At 43.1% G+C, this 23,899-nt stretch overlaps 3 protein-coding genes and 1 long non-coding RNA gene across 11 annotated transcripts in view; 2 read left to right on the forward strand and 2 right to left on the reverse strand.

Annotated features, from left to right (window-relative positions):
- fam222ba (family with sequence similarity 222 member Ba) overlaps positions 1–4,752 on the forward strand; it is a 33,953-nt gene extending 29,201 nt beyond the window's left edge. For all 3 annotated transcript variants that reach the window (XM_035626413.2, XM_035626412.2, XM_035626414.2), the window contains exon 3: positions 1,121–4,752. In XM_035626413.2, coding sequence (XP_035482306.1) covers positions 1,121–2,823 — 1,703 coding nt within the window. In that variant the 3' untranslated portion in view covers positions 2,824–4,752. The remainder of the gene's footprint in view (positions 1–1,120) is intronic.
- On the reverse strand, positions 4,351–16,557 carry trpv1 (transient receptor potential cation channel, subfamily V, member 1). 5 transcript variants are annotated; one of them, XM_047330466.1, is made up of 18 exons: positions 16,371–16,557; positions 15,936–15,985; positions 15,660–15,737; positions 14,560–14,749; positions 14,219–14,376; positions 13,964–14,116; positions 13,605–13,742; positions 11,961–12,259; positions 11,652–11,828; positions 11,408–11,563; positions 11,231–11,326; positions 11,020–11,090; positions 8,644–8,809; positions 8,475–8,541; positions 7,894–8,228; positions 7,681–7,802; positions 5,849–5,970; positions 4,351–5,723 (listed from the first exon to the last, which is right to left on the reverse strand). In XM_047330466.1, exons 4-18 carry the CDS (start codon positions 14,724–14,726, stop codon positions 5,641–5,643), a joined length of 2,310 nt encoding a protein of 769 aa, XP_047186422.1. In that variant the 5' UTR covers positions 14,727–14,749; positions 15,660–15,737; positions 15,936–15,985; positions 16,371–16,557; the 3' UTR covers positions 4,351–5,640. The 5 variants fall into 5 exon arrangements, with proteins under 5 accessions (XP_047186422.1, XP_035482298.2, XP_047186423.1 ...); XM_035626405.2 differs by lacking the exon at positions 15,936–15,985; XM_047330467.1 differs by lacking the exon at positions 15,660–15,737.
- On the forward strand, positions 16,122–21,777 carry LOC118301181. The gene is made up of 2 exons (XR_004790240.2): positions 16,122–16,259; positions 21,230–21,777. It is a non-coding gene; the product is annotated as an uncharacterized LOC118301181 (long non-coding RNA).
- shpk (sedoheptulokinase) lies at positions 16,901–23,769 on the reverse strand. 2 transcript variants are annotated; one of them, XM_035626418.2, is made up of 8 exons: positions 23,365–23,507; positions 22,969–23,110; positions 21,995–22,106; positions 21,244–21,418; positions 20,977–21,129; positions 20,643–20,818; positions 20,042–20,242; positions 16,901–19,405 (listed from the first exon to the last, which is right to left on the reverse strand). In XM_035626418.2, exons 2-8 carry the CDS (start codon positions 23,029–23,031, stop codon positions 19,011–19,013), a joined length of 1,275 nt encoding a protein of 424 aa, XP_035482311.1. In that variant the 5' UTR covers positions 23,032–23,110; positions 23,365–23,507; the 3' UTR covers positions 16,901–19,010. The 2 variants fall into 2 exon arrangements, with proteins under 2 accessions (XP_035482311.1, XP_035482310.1); XM_035626417.2 differs by lacking the exon at positions 21,995–22,106 and having other exon boundaries at positions 23,365–23,769.
- Positions 23,770–23,899: the final 130 nt, after the last annotated feature.

Consider the following 23,899-nt stretch of genomic DNA (forward strand, 5'->3'; position numbering starts at 1 on the left):
AGCCCTGTCCGCCTTCTGCGAGACTGAGCATGACGGCCGCGGCCGCATGAAACCGCAGACTCCTGCCAGCAATTCAGACATTTTGAGTTACTGCTTACTCAACAACAGAGCGAAGTAGCTGCAATATCGACATCCATTTTACCCACACTGAAAAACACCTTCGGAACTAAGTTAGGTTAAATGTACCTCAGTAACTAGTGGTCCCTTGCACTTGTTTCTACCTGGCCAAAAGTTGTAGTGGAGGCTGAGGTGATTGGGACAAGGTGATGGGGGGAAAGCAGGGAAACCAGCCAATCATCACTTATTTTTATTATGTTAGTGAAGTAAGCTGACGCAAGCACATCTACCCAGACAAAAAACAGGTACAAGACACTTTTAGCCATTTTAAACAGGCTCATGAAGACACCCTCGCACTCACACATGCAGAAACATACAATCGTGTGCACAGTGTCACTTTGACATAGTTAAATTTAACCACGGTGCTTAGCAGGTATAACAAATGTCTGCGAGCTGAGGCCTGGAAGGTGTTCCCGCTGATCAGAGACGCTGCTGCTGTGTCTGATTACTTGTCTGCTGTCATGGAGCTCTGCTCTCTGCGTCTATCTCTTTCTTTTCTTCTCCCCAATGCAGCCACAGGGGACCATCGCTGCCTCACTTACTCTTTGTTTATTTTGTGAGTCAGTGGCAAGCAGCACAGAACCCCCCCTCCTCAGAAACACACACACAGAAAGGCAAGTAGTTATTGTTTGCCCGGATGCTACGTCAATTATGGCCACTAAGAGCTCCTGACCTCAAAGTCACAGCCACTACCACAAAATTGGATTTTTTTTTTTCAACTGGAGATGTGTTGGTCCTGGCAGTTCAGCTGGGAATGAGATGGGAAATCTCTCTCTGTGGCTCTTTGGCCTCATGAGATGGGAGCAGTGAGGTATGGAATATGAGAGCGCTGTCCAAATCAGGTTCTTCTCAGCCGATCAGATTACAACTGATGTGCTCTTTTGTGGCAAATACACTTCTGCCTTGATTGTTTTCTCTTTTTCATTGGGCCTCTCTCTCTCCATTGTCTTCATCCCTCCATTTCTGGCTCTTCTTTCTCTCTGACCTGTCCTGTCCACCGCAGGGGACACCACACAAAGGATGAGATCCACTCCATTTCCAACCCCTGCAGAATTGGATGCATATGCTAAGAAGGTTGCCAACCACCCCTTAAGCATCAAGATCTTCCCCAACAGCGTTAAGGTCCCCCAGCGAAACCACGTGCGCCGCACAGTCAACGGGCTGGATACGTCAGGCCAGCGCTACAGCCCTTACCCTTCGTCTCAGGCCAGTGCCAAGACAGGCCTCCTCGCCGTCGTCAAGGTTCCCACAGTCAAAGGCATCCTGAAAGATTTTGACGGCAGCAGGGCTCGCTTGCACCCTGAAGTCGTAATGAACCATCCCAGTGGACCATACCAAGTGGCTTCGACCAGCACTTTAAATCACCACCCACCTCTGCCAAACCTTCCCCTTTCACAAAGCTTACCCCTCCAACCACAGGACCCAACTCAGGCTCTGCAGATGCCCCTCCCTCAGCACCAGGTTCACACCCAGAGCCTCAGACACCCTCCCCACATGGCCCATCACCCTCAGGGCCACCCCAGACTTCAGACTCTGTCTCAGCACCCAGCCCTTTGCCATCCACAGGGGCCCCCTTCTGTCATGCTTCAGCAGCAGCACCTTCAGCAGCAGCAGCCGCCTCCTGGTCTGCAGGGGGCCAGAAAGCTGCCAGAGGGCGACGCACCACCCAATGTTACAGTTTCTACCTCAACCATTCCACTCTCAATGGCTGCCGGGCTGCACCCGGGCCACCAGGCCGACCTGAGCAGCATTGTGCATCAGATCAACCAGTTCTGCCAAGTTCGAGCCCATGGTGCAGGAGCAAGCTCCATGTGCGAGGGCCAGATCGCCAACCCTAGCCCCATTAGTCGCAATCTGCTTATCAGCGCCTGCTCCAGGGTCTCCATGCACAGCAACCCTGCCACTCCTGGCTTCCCCCCACACAACTGCATTATTGGCCCTCAAGAGAAAGCCACGGCCCCAATGGGAGCTCATCCAGCACTCAGCATGGCTGTTATGAACCACTTGCCTTCCAGCCACACTGATCTCAAGCAGCAGCACCAACTGCAGCATCATCTGCATCTACAGGCTCAGCAGCAACAACAGATACAACATAACTCACAGCAGCAGAAGATGTGCTCTTGGAATCAGCACCAGTTGGCTCATGTACCCCACATTCAAAATGGTGGGACCCACCTCTGCAAGCAGCCTTCCAGGGACCCCACCTTCCATTTTAACGGCATGGGCTACCCTGCAGAGGTGTGTGTTGGTCAGCCTTACACACTGAAACCTCCTGTAGAGAGGCCCACCCCCTCTCCCCCCGTCAACAACAACGGCATGCATCCTATGGCTCACTACACTAATGGTCATTACTTCCAGTCCCACATTTGGAACAGCAGCATTCTACCCACACCCAACAGTGACAGCTCCGGGTCTCAGGACGTAGCCATGCCATTCCATGGTGCAGGCCCAGGGGGATGCACCACATTAGACTGTGGGCCCCCTGGGGCTCCCCATTACAGGCTAGGAGTGAGCTCCTCCTCCTCCTCCGCCCAAACTACTCTGATGCAAACGGCAGATTACTTGGGTGGGGACTTCCAGACGCCCTACTTCCGTGATCAGAATCTAGGGTTGATGGGCAAGATGCACAGGCCTACTCTGAGCAGGGTAGGTCCAGAGGTCGGCGATGGCAGAACCGTTCTCCTCCAGCACCCAGGGTACAGATAAGCTATGGCCTTGTCTACACAACAGTTATCAAAACCCCTTTGTTTAGTCTTAAGAAAGACATGAATAAAATTTAATTGATAACTTAAACAAATGATCGCTAATGTTAAAGAGGGTAAATTAATATATTTAATGAAGAACAGTATTTTTTTGTTCTTTTTCTTTTTTGAATAAATCTTGCAAGTGATCAATTGCTACTTTTATTTTCTTGTTAATGAGTGCGTTTACCTGGCACTTTAGGGAACTTTTTCATGTGTGTTTGAGAGAGAGAGAGTGAGTGTGTGTCATTCCCTTATTCCTCTATCATACTTGCCTATCTGTGTGCCTGGATCTTTACAGATCCTGTGTTATTTCAACTTCAGACCTGTCGATAAAATTTTCTTAAGCATGTAAGAAAGGAGAAAAACAAATAGATCCCTCATTTAAAAAAAAAAGAAATCCACTGGATGTTTTGACAAGGTCTCTTTGTATTATTGGACAAATTTTCATTTTGGTGTCGATCCTCAAATCTCGTAGTAGCTTCAAGATTGAACACAATCATTAGAAGACTTAAGTGAGACTAGGGATCTTGTTTCAATGCAAAGCTTTCCGTTACTGGAGACAGTAGTAGTGGAGGTTATATTCTTTTTTAAATCTAATTATTTATTTGTATAGCGGGACTATTCAACATTGATTCTACTCTGTCAGTTAAGATAACATGTAATCAAGTTGCATGTGCATTGTAAAGATCCAGCAGGGAGCAAATATGTTAAAAAAAGAAGATGCTCTGTTCTGCTTAAAATGCTGCAATGAATTCAGGTGTTTAAAGAAAAAAAGAAGACGACTTTTGTCAATGCCAGAAACGTTTGGCAACACAGTTGTGAAGGCCAAAGTCAGGTTCACAAAGACACACTGTTACGAGGATGTGCCATTTATGTTTTGTTTCCTTTTCAGATCATTTTTGTTACCGTGACAAATGTATTACTTGAATATTGAGATTATTTGTTTTGCAGCTGTTGAACAGGGATTGGTTAGTTTTGAGGACAAAACTCTGGAGTATAGGAAGCAAATCCAACCACGAGTCCAACCAGAGTTTTGATCCCGAACAGCGGAACTGAAGTGGATTAAGTTTGTGTCGTTGCTACTGATTTTGATGTGAAGTCTGCCTGGAAAGACCAAATTGATCACTTGCAAGATCACTTGGAGGTAAACAAAACTGACTTTCAAATTTAAAGTGAAACAGCAAATGCATTGTTTATTTTATTGTACACTGGCTTACCTACTAGACTACTGTAACTTAAAACTGTAATGATTGTGTGTGAATGTTGCCTGCTGATGTGGGTAGAGTTCAGGGTGTGTATGTGAGAGAGGGAGAGCGAGTGTGTGTATTAACACAGTGATGCCCATGTTTTGTTCACTTAACTCCCTAACAGCCCTTAAAAAGCCTTAAGTGTTTGGTCCTTGGACTTTCCTTTGCAAATGAGCATGGTTTTGAATGAAAACCCCAAACAACAAGGAGAAGGAAGATGGTAAGGATACACACAAATAGCATTTCTTTTCCCTGATCTTTTTTTTATTTTATTGAAGTTTTGTTGAATAGACAGGCAATTCATTTGAAACTCTTCATTATGGAAAGCAAGAAAAGGAGGAATATTTTGTAATTATATATTTTAGCAATGTGTAGTTACGGAGCGGTAATTTTTTTTTTTTTTCTCCAAGTTTCAAAGCTTCAGTTTGCGGTTGTTACTATTTATAATACTTGATTTGCTTGTTATTTAAATTTCATTTTCTCCTTTGTTTCTTGTACTATTGCTGTGAAATGGAAGAAGGTCCGTCAGCCTCTCTTCCGTGTCATTCTGTACGACAGATGAGAGGCAAGAGCGTGAGAGTTGTGCTACTCTTTTTGTAATATTGTAATAATAAAATAAAGTTCTAATTTATGCTTTGATAAGAGTCTTGACTGTAGTTTGGAATATCTGCAACATTATTTCACACACACACAAATGACTTGACTACTGTTTTCTTCTGCTCCCTTCTTTCTTCATGAGCTCAGTAACTTTTAATTATTGTATTTCAGTCTTGACTGTTCAGGCAGATCAATATTCACACATATTTATCTTACATAAACAGCCATAACAAGAGGGTGGACGGTTCAAAAGGCCCATCCAAACCACATATCATTAGTAATGGCGACAGCTGGAGCTGAAGGTTCTCATAGTTGCGCCAATCGCTATTGCTTTCGTGCCATTTATCCGAAACCTGCCTCTGCCAAATGGAAACCGGAAGAAAAGCAGACAAAGCAAGCTGTGAAATCTGCAGGACGATGTGGCTGCAGTAGATTTAGCTTGTCTGGCTGTGATGAAAATGGGATCTGTATAAAGGGCACACGGTGGGAGGGCAGGATCAGCACCTTCGTGATCAGTACAGCTCCATGAAGGATTTTGAGCATTGCCTTTAGTGCCAGCGGGTTATGGCCTTTTTGCAGAGAGGAAGTGCATCCTGTCTCTGTGGGGGCAGAAACCGCACGTGCAGATGCCTTTGGATTAAATTGTAAATGTATTTCAAATGCACATTTTCCATTGTATTAAAAAAAACACTCCTTGCAATATTCAGCATGGATGAAATTCTACTTTTTTAAACCGTCAGCCAGATAAATATCTGCAATATCTTTGTCATTACTGCTCGTGTCTGAAACGTTGCCTCAAATATGAAATTTAAAATCGAGCTGACACTGGAGTATCAGTCAGTCAGAAAGGTAGCAGTGAAACGGAGAACTGTCTGTGGGTTTGAATGCCTCATTGCTCAGGTCAGTCAGGCTGAGCAGCTCTGAGCTGTCTCCTTTCAGACTGGTGTGTTCATCTCTGTGGACTGGTTTGTCTGCCTTCGCCTACTGCCATCCGTGAAGAAGCCTCTCCAGCTCCTCCCTGTGGAAGAAGGGAGGAAATGTCACAAGGGGCAGGTTTCTTTCCTGCCACATTTGAAATGAAAATCTTTTTTTTTAAATATTTCTAATGTAGGAAACACTGCATCTGCATGGATGCTCCAGCACCTCTGTTTGGTCTGTGCAGCGGGGAGTCTGACGCAGGCTGTTGTAAACAATCACAGGAACCGGGATCCTCATTGATTTTGCCCAGGTTGATGTTCCATTTGTTCCAGTTGACTTCCTCCACTCTGAGACGACAAGGAGAGACACATGCTCCAATTACTGTCTGCCGTGTGACGCGTCAATCTGCTGTCAGAGACGGCAAATTAGTGGGGAACAGTGTGCTGCGCTTAAAACCATCATGCTCACACAGCCGCACCATTAGTTAAATCTCCAAGTAATAATATTTTTTAATATTATTACTCGATGAAGTTTCCTTTTTTTCTTGTTGTTGCTCAGGGGATCGTCCTGTATTGCCTAACAATCTGGTGCAAGGTTTTTTGTTTTTTTTAAATTCATCAATGATTAAAAAATCTGAAAAGAGATGAAACTATGTAACATAGATACTCCAATCCAAAAAGGGAATATAGCAGCCAAAATTTTAGATCATTTGACTACTCCAACCACAAACCTGTCACCACGAAACCTGACACGGACACACCAAGACTCACATTTAGGGACACAATTAGATTAAGTGTCTATCTACTGCGGAGTAAATGACTACTGACTAGTGCCATTACATCTCCACATCCTCTGTGGCCTGTTGCTCTTAGTAACAAACTGGTGCAGTAGTATTACAGTAGATTTACATATGGTGGCTTCACTACGATCGGCCCACAGACCTAAAAGCCAACAAGTGATGACATGCTGGAAAACTACTCTTCCCTTGGTTTACTGTGCATCAGGTAGTCTGAAGTATCCTGATTGAAAATGTGTTTAGGAATATGCACCATTAGAGCTTTATATCAACTAGGCCTGCGACTTTGAAATAATAACAATTATTTTCATTATCGATTAATATGTTGATAATAATTTATTTATTTATTTTATTATTTGGTCCATAAAATGGTGACAAATGTCGAACGTGTTTCCCAAACCCTCAAGATGATGTTTTATTTTGTCCACACACCGAATATATTTAGTTTACCGTCATAGAGGAGCAAAGAAAGCAGAAAATATTCACATTTAAGAAGCTGAAATCAGAGAATTTTGACTTAAACCGATTAATCGATTATCAAAATAGTTGGCGATTCATTTAGTAGTCGATTACTAATCTATTACTGAATTTACTGTTGCAGCTCTAATATGAACTCAAATAATGAAGATGAATGAAAGAGATGAGAGATGTCGACATTAATTAACATGATAGCAGCTCTGAAAGACTGTACAGGTCTCAGGCACTCTGGTGCGTTGAGCTAAATGCTTATATCCTCATGCCCACATGCTCATAATGACAACACTAACTTGCTGATTAATGCAGGTATAATTTTAAATGTCGCAAAGTTAGCCGATCATGTTTGCTACTGACTAGCACCGACCCAGAGCAGGTGCGGCCGGGGCTGATGGGAATTCCATTAGGTATCAGGTAGTTGAGTCCTACACCAAAGTATTGGACATCGAAAGATTTTGACCTGATGATGGCGCTAGATGAAAACAGTGGGATCACGTCAGTTGAGACGTCATGACCCCAAAGGTCAACAGGTTTAAATGTGCTGTAATATTATACCTTTATATGTGCTTTATTTATTTTTTAAGCTTTTATATGAGCTTTATTAATATGTGCATTTAACCAAAACTATTAGCAAATGAACTAGCTATAGTAATTTTCACACAGCATTTGACTTTCTATCTGTAATGGGGCCTTTATCATGAAAATTCACCTGCTGAATGTGTGAAACATTATCCAACATGTCAAAACACTGATCACTGTGTGATTGTCTATGCTGAAAGAAGCCAACCTGAAACACCAGCGACGGTCCTCTCCAAGAGCGGTGGCCAGCTTTTTCTCCACCCCACAACGGAACCTCCTCCTCAGGCAGCTAGGCAGCCTTTTCTCCATGTCCAGGATAGTGACTGCCCTCTGAAACAAGTCACAGCACCCTCGTCAAACCACGGCTGCCCCGGAGTGATCGCTCACGTGACCGGCGGGGAAACCCTCTGGATTGCCTCACCTGCAGCCTCCAGATGCTGCTGCTCTTCATGGTGATCCGCTCCACGGTGCGGTTCATGAGGGCGATGAGCATGTTGAGCAGCAGGATGTAGGTGAGTATGATGTAGCTGAGGAGGAGCACGTAGAAGACCTCCTTGTACTTGTGGTAGCCCTGGGAGAACTCCATGTCGCCCATGCCAATGGTGAACTTGAAGAGCTGCAGCGTCGTGAAGGAGATACTTGTGAAGGTGGGCTTGATGCACTCCTCACCAGTGTTGACGGAACCAAAGAGACGCGTCTTCTGGGCATTCTGAGTGTCGTTTCTCACAGGAGGCTCTATGAGCAGGGTGACCACCGCTGTGACAGGAAACAGGAAGATTATTTACACAGCATCCATCAATGGTATCATTTATTTTACATCTCAAAATGCCGAAGAACGTAGGACACTGCTACTTTTCAAGTCAATGTAAGGTAAGTAAAACCTTAATAATATTATTGATTGTATACTTAAGTGGTCTATTTGCAAGTCAGACAGCATTTCAAGAGATTATTGAATGTCTTTTTGAATGACTATTTTCATCTACGTAGGACAAACTCAAATACCTGCGGAAAATCCAAAGAGGAAGACAATGTAGACAAAAAGAAACCGCAGGATATCGCTGAGGATCATCTACAAAAACAGAGGAGAGACACACAAAAAAAGGCTTCAGGGATGTGAGCGTTCGCTGTAGTGCTCACTTGTGATGCAGCGCGAACCCGTGTGTGACTGTACCTTCTGTATCATGACACTGTAGATGCCCATGTTCCTGTCGCCCCTGGAGAAGTAGAGCAGGTTCACCCAACTCAGGGCGAGACACAGCACCATGACGCCCAGGTACTCCTCCTGCCCGAACAGATACAGCCCAGCTGAGACCAGGAAGAGGGCGCCCTGCACTAAACTGCAAACAGCAGAGAGGCCACTGTGATGACAACTTTACGAGTAAACATTATTACAATGCAAATCTGTGCCATAAAACTACGGAGGAGAAACAATGTAAAAAATAAAGACAAAACTAAAAGGCGTTTTAAAAGATCATCTGACGCTGTTTACATGTCATCGGCCTGTGTGTCGTTTAATAAATCATAGGAGTTATGCGGTGATTAATGTGTTTTACGGTGAGTTTTTTCTTTTATTAGCAGAATTTAAGATTATACGGTGACTATAAAAAAAAGTATTCAGCCCTGATCAGCAAAATACAAGAACTTCAAAAGTGAACACAGCTCTCTAAAATGTGATTTAGACGGATTAAGCCAAACTAATTTAAAATACAAAATATATGTTTACAGAAGTATTCACCCCCGAGAACAAGACACAGTCTTTACTCATCACTGCTGCCGCCATTAGGCCTTTCGTTGACCGCAGATATTTTGACAAGGTGTAAATAATACATTTAAAAATGGCTCCATTCCATTTAGCTGCTTCCGTTTCAGGGCTCTTGTATTATTCATCGTGACTTACTGGACATTTAAATAGAACTGGACTATTGTGAACGTTATCAGTAACACCTATTATGACCTGTCATGACAAGTTAAACGATTAGGCTGTCCCATAGCGAAGGCTCCTTCAAATGTGGCTGACAAATGCGTCCTTCCATCCCCGAGCGACGAAGGCCCCCAACGGGGTGGGTCCTCGTCGGGCCAACCTATCCCAGGCTTCGTGCCACTCACGAAGCTAATGAGCTACTCACAGTATATGTGGGTGGTTGGGCTATATGTGGGTGGTTGGGCTGCAGTGCAAGTGCAATAGCTCAAATGCAATGGTAAAAGTGGGGCTAGCTGGTGACGCAAAGAAAATCCTCGGTAGACCGGAGCATTTCATTTCGGTTCGGCCTTCGCAGGTTACCAGTCTACGAAGGCCACCAGGTAGACGGAGTCCTCCGAAGGATGGAGGCCCCTGCATTGGGACGCGGCTAATGTCTGCTGTGACGCAGGCCTCTGACTGGTCAGAGAAGTCACACACATGGATCACCTGTAGTCAAGTGGTTTATCTGTTAGTGATTGTAGGGATGGACTGTGGTGTAAATACACAGGGATCTGAAAGGCCACAGTATAGGCCACAGAAAGGAATCAGTATTGTGGCAATATGGACACTCAAAGCAGGTCCAGGAAAGGGTTGATTATTTCTTTCAAGTGACAAATATTCTGTTATTAATGTTATAGGGGTTCACATACTATGTCCACAAGTCGCTGATGAATAACACAGTGTATATTTCGAGTTAAGAGTTCTCGATTGAGTCGATTGTGTCTCGATGCGCTTAATGATGAGGCAACAGCTGACTGCTACTAATTTAATGTTTAAAAGTAAAACATGAACATGTCCAAGAGGTGGATCAGTTTCAGAGACACTACATTTATACCTGTGTTTTGATGTTCAATTTCCTCTAGCTCGATTTTCTGATTAGTTAAGCCCTGAAAACATGGATCACACACACTACCTATAGGTTATCAACTCACTTCCCAGTGAACACGTGGAGACAGGTGTGCCTGAGCCCCCAACTGAATATTTTCAAAGAGCAACTTAAGGTTATACTGCATATACATACATTTACTAACATGAACACACAGACTGACACAGACCAGAGAGGCTTGCATTACACTAAAAGCAGGCGTGTGACTTCATTCCCTGCTCAGGACGCCACCGTACTCCACCAAATCTTTACCAAACATAATATAAGTGACGTAGTTGTGTGCTCCATGGCGTGTAAGAACACCATGATATCACTGCTGTGTGTGATCCAGATGCAATGGAGCATATTTCTGACCACACCCAGAGGAAAAAGACCAAAACACGTCCTCCTGGTGTTGAGTTATTTTTTCATCTACACACACTTGTGCTCATTGATGTTAGAATAGTTTTCGTAGGATTTTGCGGACACGCACAAAGACGGCTGCCAACAGAGACATCGAATCAGAGCTGGCAAATGCACAATGAGGGATTTAAAATGATTTTAAAAATAGCTTTGCATATGGAACACCTCAGGGATGCACACAAACACATTTTGGGTTAAAACACTTTATGTGAACATAAATTGTTTGCTTAGAGAAATATTCCATGAGGCCTCTTTCATTTTAACCAAGTCTGGAAGAAAAAGAAAAGGTTTAAACTTACAAAAGAATCTCATAATATCCATCAATCAGCAATGTCTTCAGGTTTGGGCACTTCCTACACATGTCAATCATCTAGTGATGTAAAAAAAAGAAGAGAAAAAAGTTTCAAAGTCATATGAGTGGAATATAATCTCCACAAGGAAGGGATGAGAGCTGTTGGATTGATTTTAATTGAAATTGAATTTGAAGAAAACACAAGAGCAACCACATACCCCTCTGAAGAAGAAATAGATGTTTGCCAGCAGTGTCAGTAGCTGGCCTGAAACATACAGGTAACCCATTGTGGTGCGTTCAAGGGGAAATGGTGGCTATGGGGCGAGAGAGAGAACAAACATCACCACAGGGCTGTTTGGGACAGGTACACAGAACAATCAGAGCAGCCAGCTCACCTTTCCGCCCCTCTTATTGTAGGCCACCGCAGTGAAGATGATCAGGTACAGGATGTAAAACAGAAAGTTGAGAAAAAACATTTGACCCGCAAACTTCTTCCACTTCTCGTCCAGCAGTTGGCTCAGAGGCTCCGTCTCGAGCATCTCATGACGGTTCTATAAGGAAACAGGAGGAGACAGGTGTTTAAGTACATGGCGACAACGGCCCACTGCTCTGACTAGGAGAGACCAGGAGAGGACTCACGGGAATGTCACAGCTGTAGATCAGTATCTCCAAAACTGAGCCGTCCCTGTAGGAATCCACCGAGGACAGGTCGTACAGGGAGCTGTGGACGGGCCCGTAAACCCACTCGGTGAATTTACGAGATAAATGTTTGGTGTCGCTGTCTTGGAATTCCCGCTTCAGGATGTGTGAGAAAAGCTGCAGACAAAACGAAAGGAAGGCCAACTTCAGAAGTTTGACACATCTTTTCAATTTTCAGAATCATACATGCCCTCGAACCGGAAATTGAAATCAACAGACAACCCAATTGCTTGCTGTGTCCGTGCTGACCCCTATCTTGCCAGTCCTGGCGGCCATTTTGAGCGGCGTGAGCCCCTTGAGGTTCTCGATGTCCTCCAGATTCAGTGTCGGATGCAGTCGGGCGCTCGTCTTGAGGATGCGGTCGTACATGCTGGTGATCATGTCTGTGTTCTCCTCCGAGTTGTCGGCCACCACCACCAGGGCGTGAAGCACCGTGTTGCCCTGGGAGTCCGTCAGCTTTGCGTCTGCCCGCTGGTGCTCGTTCGCCATCAGGAAGTCAACCACGTCAGCCTGGTTGGTGCAGGCTGCCAGAGACAGGGGCAGCTCGCCTGAGGAACCCACAGAGAGCAACTCAGTGGCTGCTCTTCATTCACAGCTCCAGATTCAATCGCATGATAGTATGATATTAGGATGTTTGACAGGTCACTTTTAGGCATCACTGCACTACAGCTGATAAGAAAGGGGACGTGTGGCATATTGGTGGCAGAATTCTATTGCAGGCTTGTGACACTGTTAATACTTATAGACCACATCAGCATGATCTTACATTTTTCAGGACGCTACTTGGCTTGATACCAATTTGCATCCCACCGTGACGTCACCCAACTGCCGTTCTGAAGCCTCGAGTTTAGCATTCTGGTGAGCGCCATCTTGGTTTTTTTAACCAGAAGTAACCATATTTGTATCGTGAACCTACACCTAGAACGTGCATTTATTGGATGGTACCAGCTGTCAATCACGCTGTATCTGCTCCCCCGATGCATATTGATCTTTATCGTCTATTTTTTTCTCTAAATGGGACCATTATTGACAAAATGAACATCATGAGTGCAAAATGTTTACTGGCGTTATAAATCAGGTGAGAAGAGTCATTTTCTTACAGATTTCTATTGAAAATTGCATCTTTTTGCAGCCAGTGGAGAGAATACAGGTTTCAGGCATTTCTGCATTGGCTTCCCTTTGACTACTTCCATTTTTATATACAGTCTATGGTGAGTTAACAGATGTTTCCAACACTAACTTAATTATTCGGGGCAATTTTTACTGTGCGCTGGACCAATATTTGGATACGTTGCTCGCCACAAATTATATCCGCCTCTAATTCAAGTTAGTTTCTCAATATTTACATCAAAAACATGAAACTGTGTGATTATAGAGAATCTTCTGGTAAGCCAGTGTTCTGTGCTTTGCAGAAACATTGCAGTGCAACATGAAGGGCTTTGTGGAGATATAAAGGGCTCCTTTTAAGCCAATGAAAAACACATTGATGTATAGTTTCAGGTTATTATACACTGCTAAAAACATAATTATGAATATTATCATTCACTTATGTCAGAAATGTCCTGCCCTGTGGTCCTTTAATATTTCTGAAAGCCTGTGATACCTGCTCCGATGGTCATTCAGTGGTGCAGCACTGTCTTTCGTTTATGTCTTTCATTAGCATTAACTAAGAATGTAACAATAACGGGAAACGGGAAACACAATTTTGGAAAAAATGTTTACTGAGAGACACTTCAGTTTCTTATAACTGAAGGCCCTCATTGTGTGACTGAAGTACAGCGGAGGAACAACCCAGCAATGACAGCAACAAAGACTCACACACACACTTAGTGATACTACCAGCAGATGTTCTTCCAGAGATTGGCACTCATCTCTGTAGCAGCGTGAACTCACCAAAGTAAAAGTAGGGGCCGTCGTGTGGCTGGAAGAATTTCCCGCAGGCTTTGGCGTGGACATCTGCTCCTTTACTGACCAGTAGTTTCACATAGGCAACACTCCTCCTCTCAATGGCTATATGGAGAGCTGTCTGGCCTGTCGGGGTCACACGTCAATATGAATCAGACAATTAGTCATGTTTCTTTATATTCCCTCACTGCAATTAGATTTCTTGCTTTGTTTGAGTGATTGAAAAAGCAATTTTAGGGATTTTTCAACATTTCTGCTTCATGTGAAAGAGACTGGAGTCAAACGAGAAAGAATTGTGTTAAATTCAAGCCCTCACATTCACACACACGCACAAAAAAACAGTTCACCTTTGTAATAGCTGCTGGTGTAGGCTGCGTTCACAAACTCTTGAACGTCGCCCAGCTTCTCCGAGATGTCGATTAATAATTCCACAGTCTCGTTCTCGTTGTCTCTGAGGTGCAGGAGAGCTTTCATCAGGGCGGTTTTACCGTAGGACTGATCTGCAGGTGCAACCAAACACTCAGGGAGTTAACACGCGCGCGCACGGGTCAACAGCTCACAGTTTGGAGCAGCCGCTGCATTGTGCGTCCTGTCACACTCACATAGGGAGTCAGAGAGCTTCTTCGTGTTCTGGTGCAGGTACTGGTGCAGGCCCTCCAGCTTCCTGACGTCCCGGCTGGCCACTGCTTCAAAGAGCCTGTCAATGGGAAAGGTCTCGCTTTCTCTCTTCCTGTCGCTCTGCTCTTTGCCTTGAATGCGTCTACAAACAAAATATGGGACAACTGGGTGAGGGATAAAAAATGTACCCATGCGAGTCAAAAGGTCAAGCAGCTTCACACGAATCGACACGTGGGGCTTGATAATAAACAGCACCTGTGATATAATGATTTTGAAATAGAAAAAAAAATCAGCGATCATATTATCATTGCATGGAGTGGCTCACTTGTCAAAGTTGAGATTGAATCTGATTTGCGGCTTGGTTTCCTCCATTTCCTCGTTGTAATCGGTGTCCATGGGAGCCACCCTTGCCGCTTTTTGCTGCTGCTTCTTCTCCTCCTCCGTCCGATTGTCTGTCTCCAGGGAGAAGCCGAACATCTCTGACTTCTTCATCTTTACCCCCTCTCTGCCGTCGTCTGTGTAGAGATGTGGCACAAATGTAAAGGGGTTTTTGAATCTCTAATCTCTAATCTCCTCCTGCATGTTAGATTATTCAAATCAAACAACCTGAGAAACATTCTGAATGTAAAAAATTTTGTTTTTTTAAAAGCATGACAACATGTTTACACATTAGTTACAATGTGTTTGTACCAGCTGGGTCTGAAACACATTTACCACATCTCATGGGCCTCTGAAGACACAGACAACCATGTGATGTCTCAGCCACGGTGACTAACAAAGGAGTTTATTTAGAGGATTTCCATGACAGCAGTTCACGCAACACGAGTCCACAGCCACTTTAGAATGCAGAATAATCCAATATTTTACAGTTATGTAGCGTGTGTAGAAACCCAATCGCTGAGTCCTTGAGAACACAATGAACCGACAGATGTTTTTGGTGTTAAAGAAGACATGTTAAGGACAATCGGAACAAACATATGTGGTGGCTTCATGTTCCCCTTTTTCTCAAAGAAAATGGGGAATTGATGACGGTGGAAATGCTGCATGATCATCACAAGACAAATAGAGCACAGCAAGAAACAAAGGATGGAAAAGCAGAGAAGTCCATTTTATAAGTTACTTTGCTGCATCATATCTAAATGGCAAATCAAACATTTGCTTTCATTGAAAAAAACAACAACACAATTTTCAAAGAGGAGATGAAAAATCAATACACACATAAACCTCATTGTTAGCAAACTGTGTTTTCAGTAGTACCTTATTCAACACCATGCATTCATGTCCTGCTGTATTATTATTAATATTATTGTTTTAGCTGATTCATGACCTACAGTATTGAAAGCCTTAATTTTTTGCAAAATACTCCAGCTAGACTGATCATTAATAAACATGAAATATTATTCTTTACAAAATTAAAAGAGAGACCTCTGAAATCTGTCCGCTTTGCTTTTCTGTTTCCTCATTAGAGCTCATGAAACCACATTCCAAGCTGTGCAGGGTATCCTGTAACATGTAAATAAACATTATTTTTTTTCTCATAAAATTCACATTTACTTATCCAGAGAACGTGAAGTAATATGTATATTCAGACATGAGGTTTCGCTAATGGTTACGGAAGATGCGGATGTAATTCCTCAGGACCTGAATCAATCGAATCAATTGTAAGTGGAAAACAAAGCCAGAACACATCATCTGACTCACCAAGGATAATTCTTCCTCTTCCAGATTGTCATCCGGATTCAAAATCTGATCTTCAAGTCAAAAACCCCAAACCAGCAAATAGAAAGAAGAGTGTCCTTCAGAAATCTGGGTGTATACGGGAGGATCCTATTGTGTCTTGTCCTGAGATGCTCACTGAACAGTAACTGAGATGAGATAGCGGCAGGAGAAAGCCTGAGGGAGATTGAATGACCCGCCCTAGAGAATATCAGAGCACTTTGCTGGACGTCTGAGGGCTTAAAAGGATGCTGTCTTTACCATCTCGGCTCCTGCCGAGAACGGGATCGAGTACACACGTGTTTCATGGTGAGTCCATTAACTTTTTTAATTCGGCATTTAGACATGACAATTTCATTGATATGTTAAAGTGCTCCACTGAAACCTCAAAAAATATATAGATATTTAAGAGAAACTTACCCTTATTGAAATGCTGCCTCTCGTGCTGTTCTTTTCTGTCACTTGTGTATGATATGTCTTAAGCAAAGCCAACTTAGTTTTGTCTTTAATGTGGCAGCTTCCTCTGCGTCTCATCATCCTCTTATTAGTTTCACTTGAACGTATGTGTGTGTGTGTGTGCGTGCGTGCGTGCGTGCGTGTGCTTTCAGTGCTGCTGTGGTCCTGTGACTGAGTGTGTGGTTGCAGGGCCTCTGCATACAGTGCTGTTTTCTTTCTTTGGATAACTTCCCTTTTTCTTTTTGTCAGTTAGACCAAGCACTGAAACACTGAGACTGTTGGAGCTGGCACACGATTGCATACAAACAGTAAACAAATTTATCTGTGTTCACGTGCAGTCTGGTGCGTCTTTGGCCTTTTGAAAATAATTCAAAATTTAAATGTATGCACACAAATATAATCCTGGAAACTCGAGCTAACCTGGAGAAGTCAAATAACATTAGAATAAGGATTCAGTGACATTAAGCATCTATTTTGAATTTGAGACATTAATGTATTATTAATACTGCTTTATTCTTAGTATAATTACATAACTTCAGTCATAAACAGCACAGAACTGTAGTCATGTCAACAAAAAGCTTCTGAGTAGTAAAAGAAATGACTGGTAACATGAATAGCACTGATGTCATGTGTGTTTTCCACAGTCCGGACTGAACTTACTTGTAGGAAATGTTGTGTTAAATTCATTATTCATTAAGGAAAAGCCACCAAGAACATTGCTGCTGGAAATATTTCATGTGAAAAGATGGTTTGTCATAATATGCACCAACTCTCAACTGATGCAAAATCTGGAAATTAAGAAAGTTTTTTTTAAATTACATAATTAAATACTTTGACAGCAAGACTAAACATAATGTCTCTCTTGTAAACATTACACTGACAACTTTTGATTTTTAGTATACTGAATGTAACCAAACATGACAAATGACAGTGGCTAACAGAAAAAAACATCATCTCCTTGAAAACACAAATGACATAAACTAAAAGCAGTAATAATGGAAATTCAAACTGCAAGCATGAATTAAGACTTATAAATCAAGAGAAAGCAAAGACAGTGCTGGAATCATTCATCTAAGAACCTGATAACAAAAAAAAAACCTTTTTTTTTCCTTAAACCAAAAGCTAAAGGGACAATGGGCAAATATAATAAAAACTGGGAGTTTACAACCAGGTGATAAAGAGCAAGAGAGACATCTTTATGGATCAGTAGAAACACTGTGCTTTCTTTTATAAACTTATCAGAGATATTAGGGAATATGTCCACTTTGGTGATAAAATGAGGCTTTCAACATCCACAAAGATAGTTGTATAGATAATTGTCCAAAGTTTTTTTTCATTCTCCACAGGATTATTGTTTGTGTATTGACTTTTTTTTTTTAGACTCCTATGCATGTACTACAGCTCAAATTAACATGAGGCATCTGAATATGAAATATTTTTGGAGTCACTGAGATAATAATAGAAAATAAAAAAGTATAGTCTTTGGCTTTTTATTACAAAGAAGAAATGCATACATTGTTAATTAGTCTGGTAAACTAAAAATGCAACATTTATGTTCATATACACCCTTATGTATGGATGGTTTCTTATCTCCATGTCCTTCTTTGCACAGACTGTGCTTTTCCCCTCCACTTTTCCCACAGAAACTTTACTTTTTAACCTTTTATTTATTCATAATAGTTTGTACATCATCAGGAAAAAAATGTAAATGTCACTACACGATGATGCTGCTATACTTATACAACAGTTCCCACTTATCCGTAACGTATTTATTTGGATATCATTCCATAAGTTTCTATAGCTTCTTACTCTATTGTAGTTGTGCTATCAACTGTCTATGATATGATATAAACACATGACATCTCATATGTAAATACTTTATTCATGGTTTTGAGGTCGACCCCTAGTGATTGGCCTGTAATTATGATCTCTGCCTCTTTAATGTGAACGTGTTTAGAAGCGTGTCCGAAAGTCAAAGATACAATAAATGACTTGGTTGATAACTGGCGTCATGGTGCCAGTTATGGAGGATCACTGACGTCAGGTAGCCTACAGTGAGCCAGACAAGGCTGAGCCTGCCTTCTGATACAGACCTGTGTACATGTGCAACAAGAAAATCCATCCGATACAAAGGTTCGCACACACGGCGGTCTGCAGCAATCTATAGATTCAACCTCTTAAGCATCCTCAGGTTTTGGGAGTGACATTTTAAGAGGAGAGGGAAGAGAAGGAAGCAGCTACACAGCAGTGATAATTGATGGCAACATTACTAAACGCACCAAATTGAATTTGATGAATCTAGATGTTTGAAAATCAGATGTGTGGCTGCACTCTGGGGCCAGGTGGAGACAGTACGTCAGCCATTTTGTAGATTCAACCTCGCGGCAAATATTGAGCCACACATTGTTTTCGATCCCTGTCCTGGCAAACATGGCTTTTCTTTTTAGCTTCACAGATAAAATGCAGCATTTCAGTTCAGCCAGATTCTTTCTTTCATTCTCTCAAACAAACTGATAACATTTGATACGGTATTCAGCGGTGTGCAAAATCATCAATTAATCATGTAAACAGACGGGGTTCCCCTGCGGATTACAAAAGTCTCATTCAAAGTCGGTCACAGAGGACCATGGCCACGCCCACAGCAGAGTCGGCATTCTGTCTGTATACGACGGGCTGAGGAAATGCCTTCTCCACTTCCTGCCTTAGCACCTCATTGCGAGTGAGCGCGCTCCCGCTGCCCACGACCCTGCTGACCCCCGCCTGCTGCAGACGCTCAGCGGGCATCATGGAGGTGATATTGCCCAGGATTCCACGGCACAGCGCCCTGGTCACGTGACCAAGAGAGAGGTTGGAGGCGGAGATGTTGGTCACCTGACCAAGGCGGAGGGGGCTGTGTCTCTCTCCCAGGATGGTGGGACTCACCCTCAGGTCACTGGTTTCCTGGTTCAGGGCGCAACCGACCAGCTTCTCATATAAGCAAGAATCACTCGACTCAACATCTGTGAGGGGAGAGAAGGAGCAGTCTAACTTCTGGATAAGCCACAGTTGATAGAAATGTTCTATAATAATCAATGTCATTTTGGCATCACTTCATTGTGATTAATTAAATTGCTGTCTGGGATCAGTACATTAAAAATAATCCTTCTTTATTCACTGTGCTCATTGTGGTCTGGATTCACTCTACGTGGATTGCGACGTACTTTGAAATTGGCTGTGCAGGAGAAACTAACAGTCCACTCTTTCCTCACTTCTCACTGGCCTTTACTTTCAACTGGACAAGCTTAATGCGTTGATCTGAAGGTGTCAGTTTTCCCTTAAATACTTCACCAAGTTTAGCTTCTAAATAAAGCAGCCGTGTGAAATGGGGTCATGCAGGTGAAGCCATTTTGTAAGCCAAGTTTTCATAGTTTGACAAGACTCAGGGGTCTGGAGGTGGGGAGGGCCTTAATCATTTAAAGAGTCTGGTAGAGCGAGTCCATGGAAGAAGAACCTGAGCTTGAAAAAAAGGTGGTTCCTGCAGCTGTACAATTTGAGACAATATTGAATCTAGAGAAGCCGCATCGCAGTTTTATCTTGTGAAATATCAATGACCATCTCTTTCATGTGTATATGGAATGGTTGGTAGAAACACATACTGAGCTCTTTCATCCAGGCAGTGAGCATCTCCACAAAAGAGGCCAGTACGTTCCCTCCGTTAAGCGACGCCGCCACCGCCAGGTACACAGAGTCAAAGTAGGGGAAGTAGGAGACGGACGAGGCGGGCTGAGGAGCATCTGGAGGCTTGAAGTCAGCTGGCATGGCGAAGGTCAGCTGTGCCGAGGTGCTTATGTTCAGAACTGTGAATTTATGAGACACAGTATATGAGAGTATTGCGCGTAAAAGTAACAGCAACAAACGATAACACAATGGTGGGATTACACTTAATCCATAATACATCTGTTTTCTGTTAACGCTGAAACATGATGAGAACAGTTTGTTTTGGTTGTTGTTTTTAAGAAAATTTCCATCACAAATCTAATACATGATTAAAAGCTTTTTCTTCAGGGCATCAACTACAGTAAGTTGAAGAACTTAGAAAGTAGTGTATTAGTAGAAGAAATCTAACGGATGCAACATGTTATGATGCAGTCAAAATGGATTCTCTCATTTAGACCAAATAACCTATTAGGGGTTTGATGCATTCAGTGCATTAAGTGTGATCCCAAGAGAGAAAGATTCCTGGACTTCCTGTTTCACCTGCGTCTGTGCGTGCACTCATGCAGGAGTAGACAGAGCACTGAAAGTCTCCCAGGGCGGCCCCTACCGGCGTACCAGCAGGCACACCGTGCCAGTCTGAGCATGTCTGTCCCGCCGAGACACCAGATGGCACACACTGAGGAAGGAGGGTCAGAGGGAAGCCACCACCCTTCAGACTAGACCATGCACACGCACGCACACACACACAATCACACACACACGGACTGGCTTGTTATGTAGGTTACGCATAACAACTCTGACATTGTCAGCTTTGGCCGAGAACTGGAGTGTTATTTTTATTTTTTTTAAAAAGAGATGTTGACCGCTTATGTACATATCTACATTCCACTGGTTGGAGGAAGTGTTGAAGAATCCCCAGCTGGCTGCGTTCTGAGGCGTCATCACGCAGACGTCCAGGCCGCACAGCATAGACACTACATAGTCTTGGATGGTGCCTGCGACTGTGAAGTCCTCGAGGAACTTGGGCCTGCAGTGAGACCGCACATCTTTAGATTTGACTACGCTCACATCACGAGAGCAAGTGGTGCAACTTGCTCTACATTGGGTGTTTTTTTGTTTTTTTTAAGGTAACCCTCCTGACCTGTGCTTCATGTGCCAGAAGATTGTTGCACAGCCGAATCCTGTGGCCACACTGAGATGCGAGTGTGGTTCTGGAAGAGAAGACAGGAAGTCACAGGTGCAGCGTCCATCCTGCCAGGTGATCAGCTGACTGGTGTCTCTGGCCGTGAAGAAGTCTCTGTCGGACCAATCACAACCTACAGCCGCAGACAGACGTGACGAAAAAGACGGCAGATGTTAACTTCAGAATTTGCCAACACATAAGTAATATCTCACTTAATGGTCTGGTTTGAGTTTTTGTTTAGTTACAAAAAAATCCCAGCAGCCTGCAATTTTTTTATGATTACAAACCTATATGCCAATCAAGTGTTGGGTGCAACCAGTCGTCGTTTAAAATGGGAAAATCTCCTGATTATATGCCTCAATATACATTAACCTCATCAATCTATTTTTAAAAAGGTGGTGAAAATGGTGCATTAAGTTGCTGCTGAAGCAAACCAAACATTTCCTACTGCCGCAAACTTCACATTAAAAACATTTAATTGGCGAAACAAAAGTTGACTTTTATTACGAAGTAGCATTTGTCAGTGAGCCTAAGGGACTTCACAACAAAAAAACACAACGACGACCATTTTGGGTCATTTTTGGTAAAAATTCTGTTGTCTGTCATATCCAACTGCAGTTACCACCAGGTGTCGCCAAATCAAGCAGGTCTGAAATCTTCAAGACTTACACTTTGAACAGGTTATGATATTTATTTACTCCACTCTTACATGGCCTTTCATCTTCACTGTGTGTGTTCATGTTGAGACTTGTGCAACACCATGTAAAAATGGAGGAAGATGTTGGTGTTGTTGTCTGCCTGCAGTCCCCGCCCTCTGCAACCTGACCGGATTGACAGGTGATGATTAACACTGACTAACACTTCACATATTGTCTATGATACAAACTGAAAAGACGGGAGTTGAGGCACTGTGAAGACATGAATAAGTTAAAAATAAATATAAATAAATTGCTCAAAACAATATATTTTTGTTAATCACGATATTCAAGAGATCTATTAGGTTAGCTATTTATAAACTTTACTCCTAACAATATGAACAATGAGGTATGAATGCGGGAGTGAATGTTTGTTTGTCTCTATGTCAGCCCCTGTTACGCCGGTGACCTGCACACGACTCTCTTAAAGGATAAGTGGTATAGAAAATGGATGGATGGAGAGATGCATGGAATTCAATAATGGACTGAAAACAAAACTAAAGTTAGAATAATGAAACAACACATACTTTTAAAAAAACAACCTTCAAACTAACGAGAATGTGAGGTGGGACCCCTTACAGGGGTCATTAGATTAAAGAGCCTCTTGGGCAAATGCAGCTGCACATTTAGGGGTCACACAATATCAGGAGACCAGACAAAGCTCGTCCTGAATGACTCTGATCCAAGGCCCCTCTTTTATGACAATAATAATAATAATAATAATAATAATAATAATAATAATAATAAATTATATTTATAGAGCACTTTGCTAAAAGCAATCTCAAAGTGCTAACATTGAGAAGAGACAATGGCTCAATCACATTGAGATTTTGCCTACCGGAATAGGCAAGATTTTGCATATTTTATCTATATTCTAGGGCCCTGTGTGTGTGTGTGTGTGTGTGTGTGTGTGTGTGTGTGTGTGTGTGTGTGTGTGTGTGTGTGTGTGCGCGTCTCCCACACACATACAGGCAGGTAGTGATCTCACCGCTCTTTGCTTTCCAGAATAAAACCCCGTGCATCTGTCCGCACAGCCCGATGCTGCCCACATGCTGCAGTTTGTCTCTGGGCAGGAGGCCGATGCACCGATTCAGAGCATCAATGATCCGACCTGTGTCCTGCTCTTTATCCTGCGTGGCGAGAAAACCGCAGCCTGGTTACACACCCACCTTACACGCACACTTGGCGGAGTTATGCGGTGTTCCATTCGGACACTCGGACACTCGGACCCCGGCAGTCGGGGGGGTGATTGTTTTTCCGAACTCCCGCCTCGGAGACGCGTTCCAGTTGCAATTTAAAATCCGAGTTCCGAGATTATACTGGAAAGCGGCGCTGGTATTCGCGAGCAGCAGGGTAAAGTTGTTTGCTACGTGAACGCACTCACCTTCATCCCGCCACTGTCAGTGATATCAGACGTAGTGGGCAAAGCCTGAGTCGCGATCACCGCTCTGGAAACAGTTTCCAGTAAAACTGCTTTCACCGACGTGGTGCCCACGTCTACACCCAGAACATACGTCGACATGCCGCTGGCTCCTTGGTGGACTTCGGTCCTATCTCAAGTCGTCCCGCACAGTGCCGTTGTTATGGCCCAACTGGTTTCCGATTTAACTGGTTCCCGTACGTAGCAGCTGCAGATGTTTTCCGCGTCAGTCAGCAGATTCGTCACTTATTCACAAACATATGACAGTCGAGTTGAGGTCAGAGAAGGGGTGGGCATTTTCCCTTTTCGTTGGTGGCTATTGCATCTGATGCTAAAATGTTAGCAGATAAAGTAACCGGAAACTAAGGGAAGACAAATACTAACTAACTGCTCGTTATTTATAAACTATATTGGATTTGAAGTTATCTAAAAATGTAAAGTTATGTGAATTAAACTGCTTGCTGTGCATAGTGTAATTGGGAAATATTTTATAGTTCAT

Source organism: Scophthalmus maximus, chromosome 2 (genome assembly GCF_022379125.1).
Source record: "Scophthalmus maximus strain ysfricsl-2021 chromosome 2, ASM2237912v1, whole genome shotgun sequence".
Classification (NCBI taxonomy): Eukaryota; Metazoa; Chordata; class Actinopteri; order Pleuronectiformes; family Scophthalmidae; genus Scophthalmus; species Scophthalmus maximus.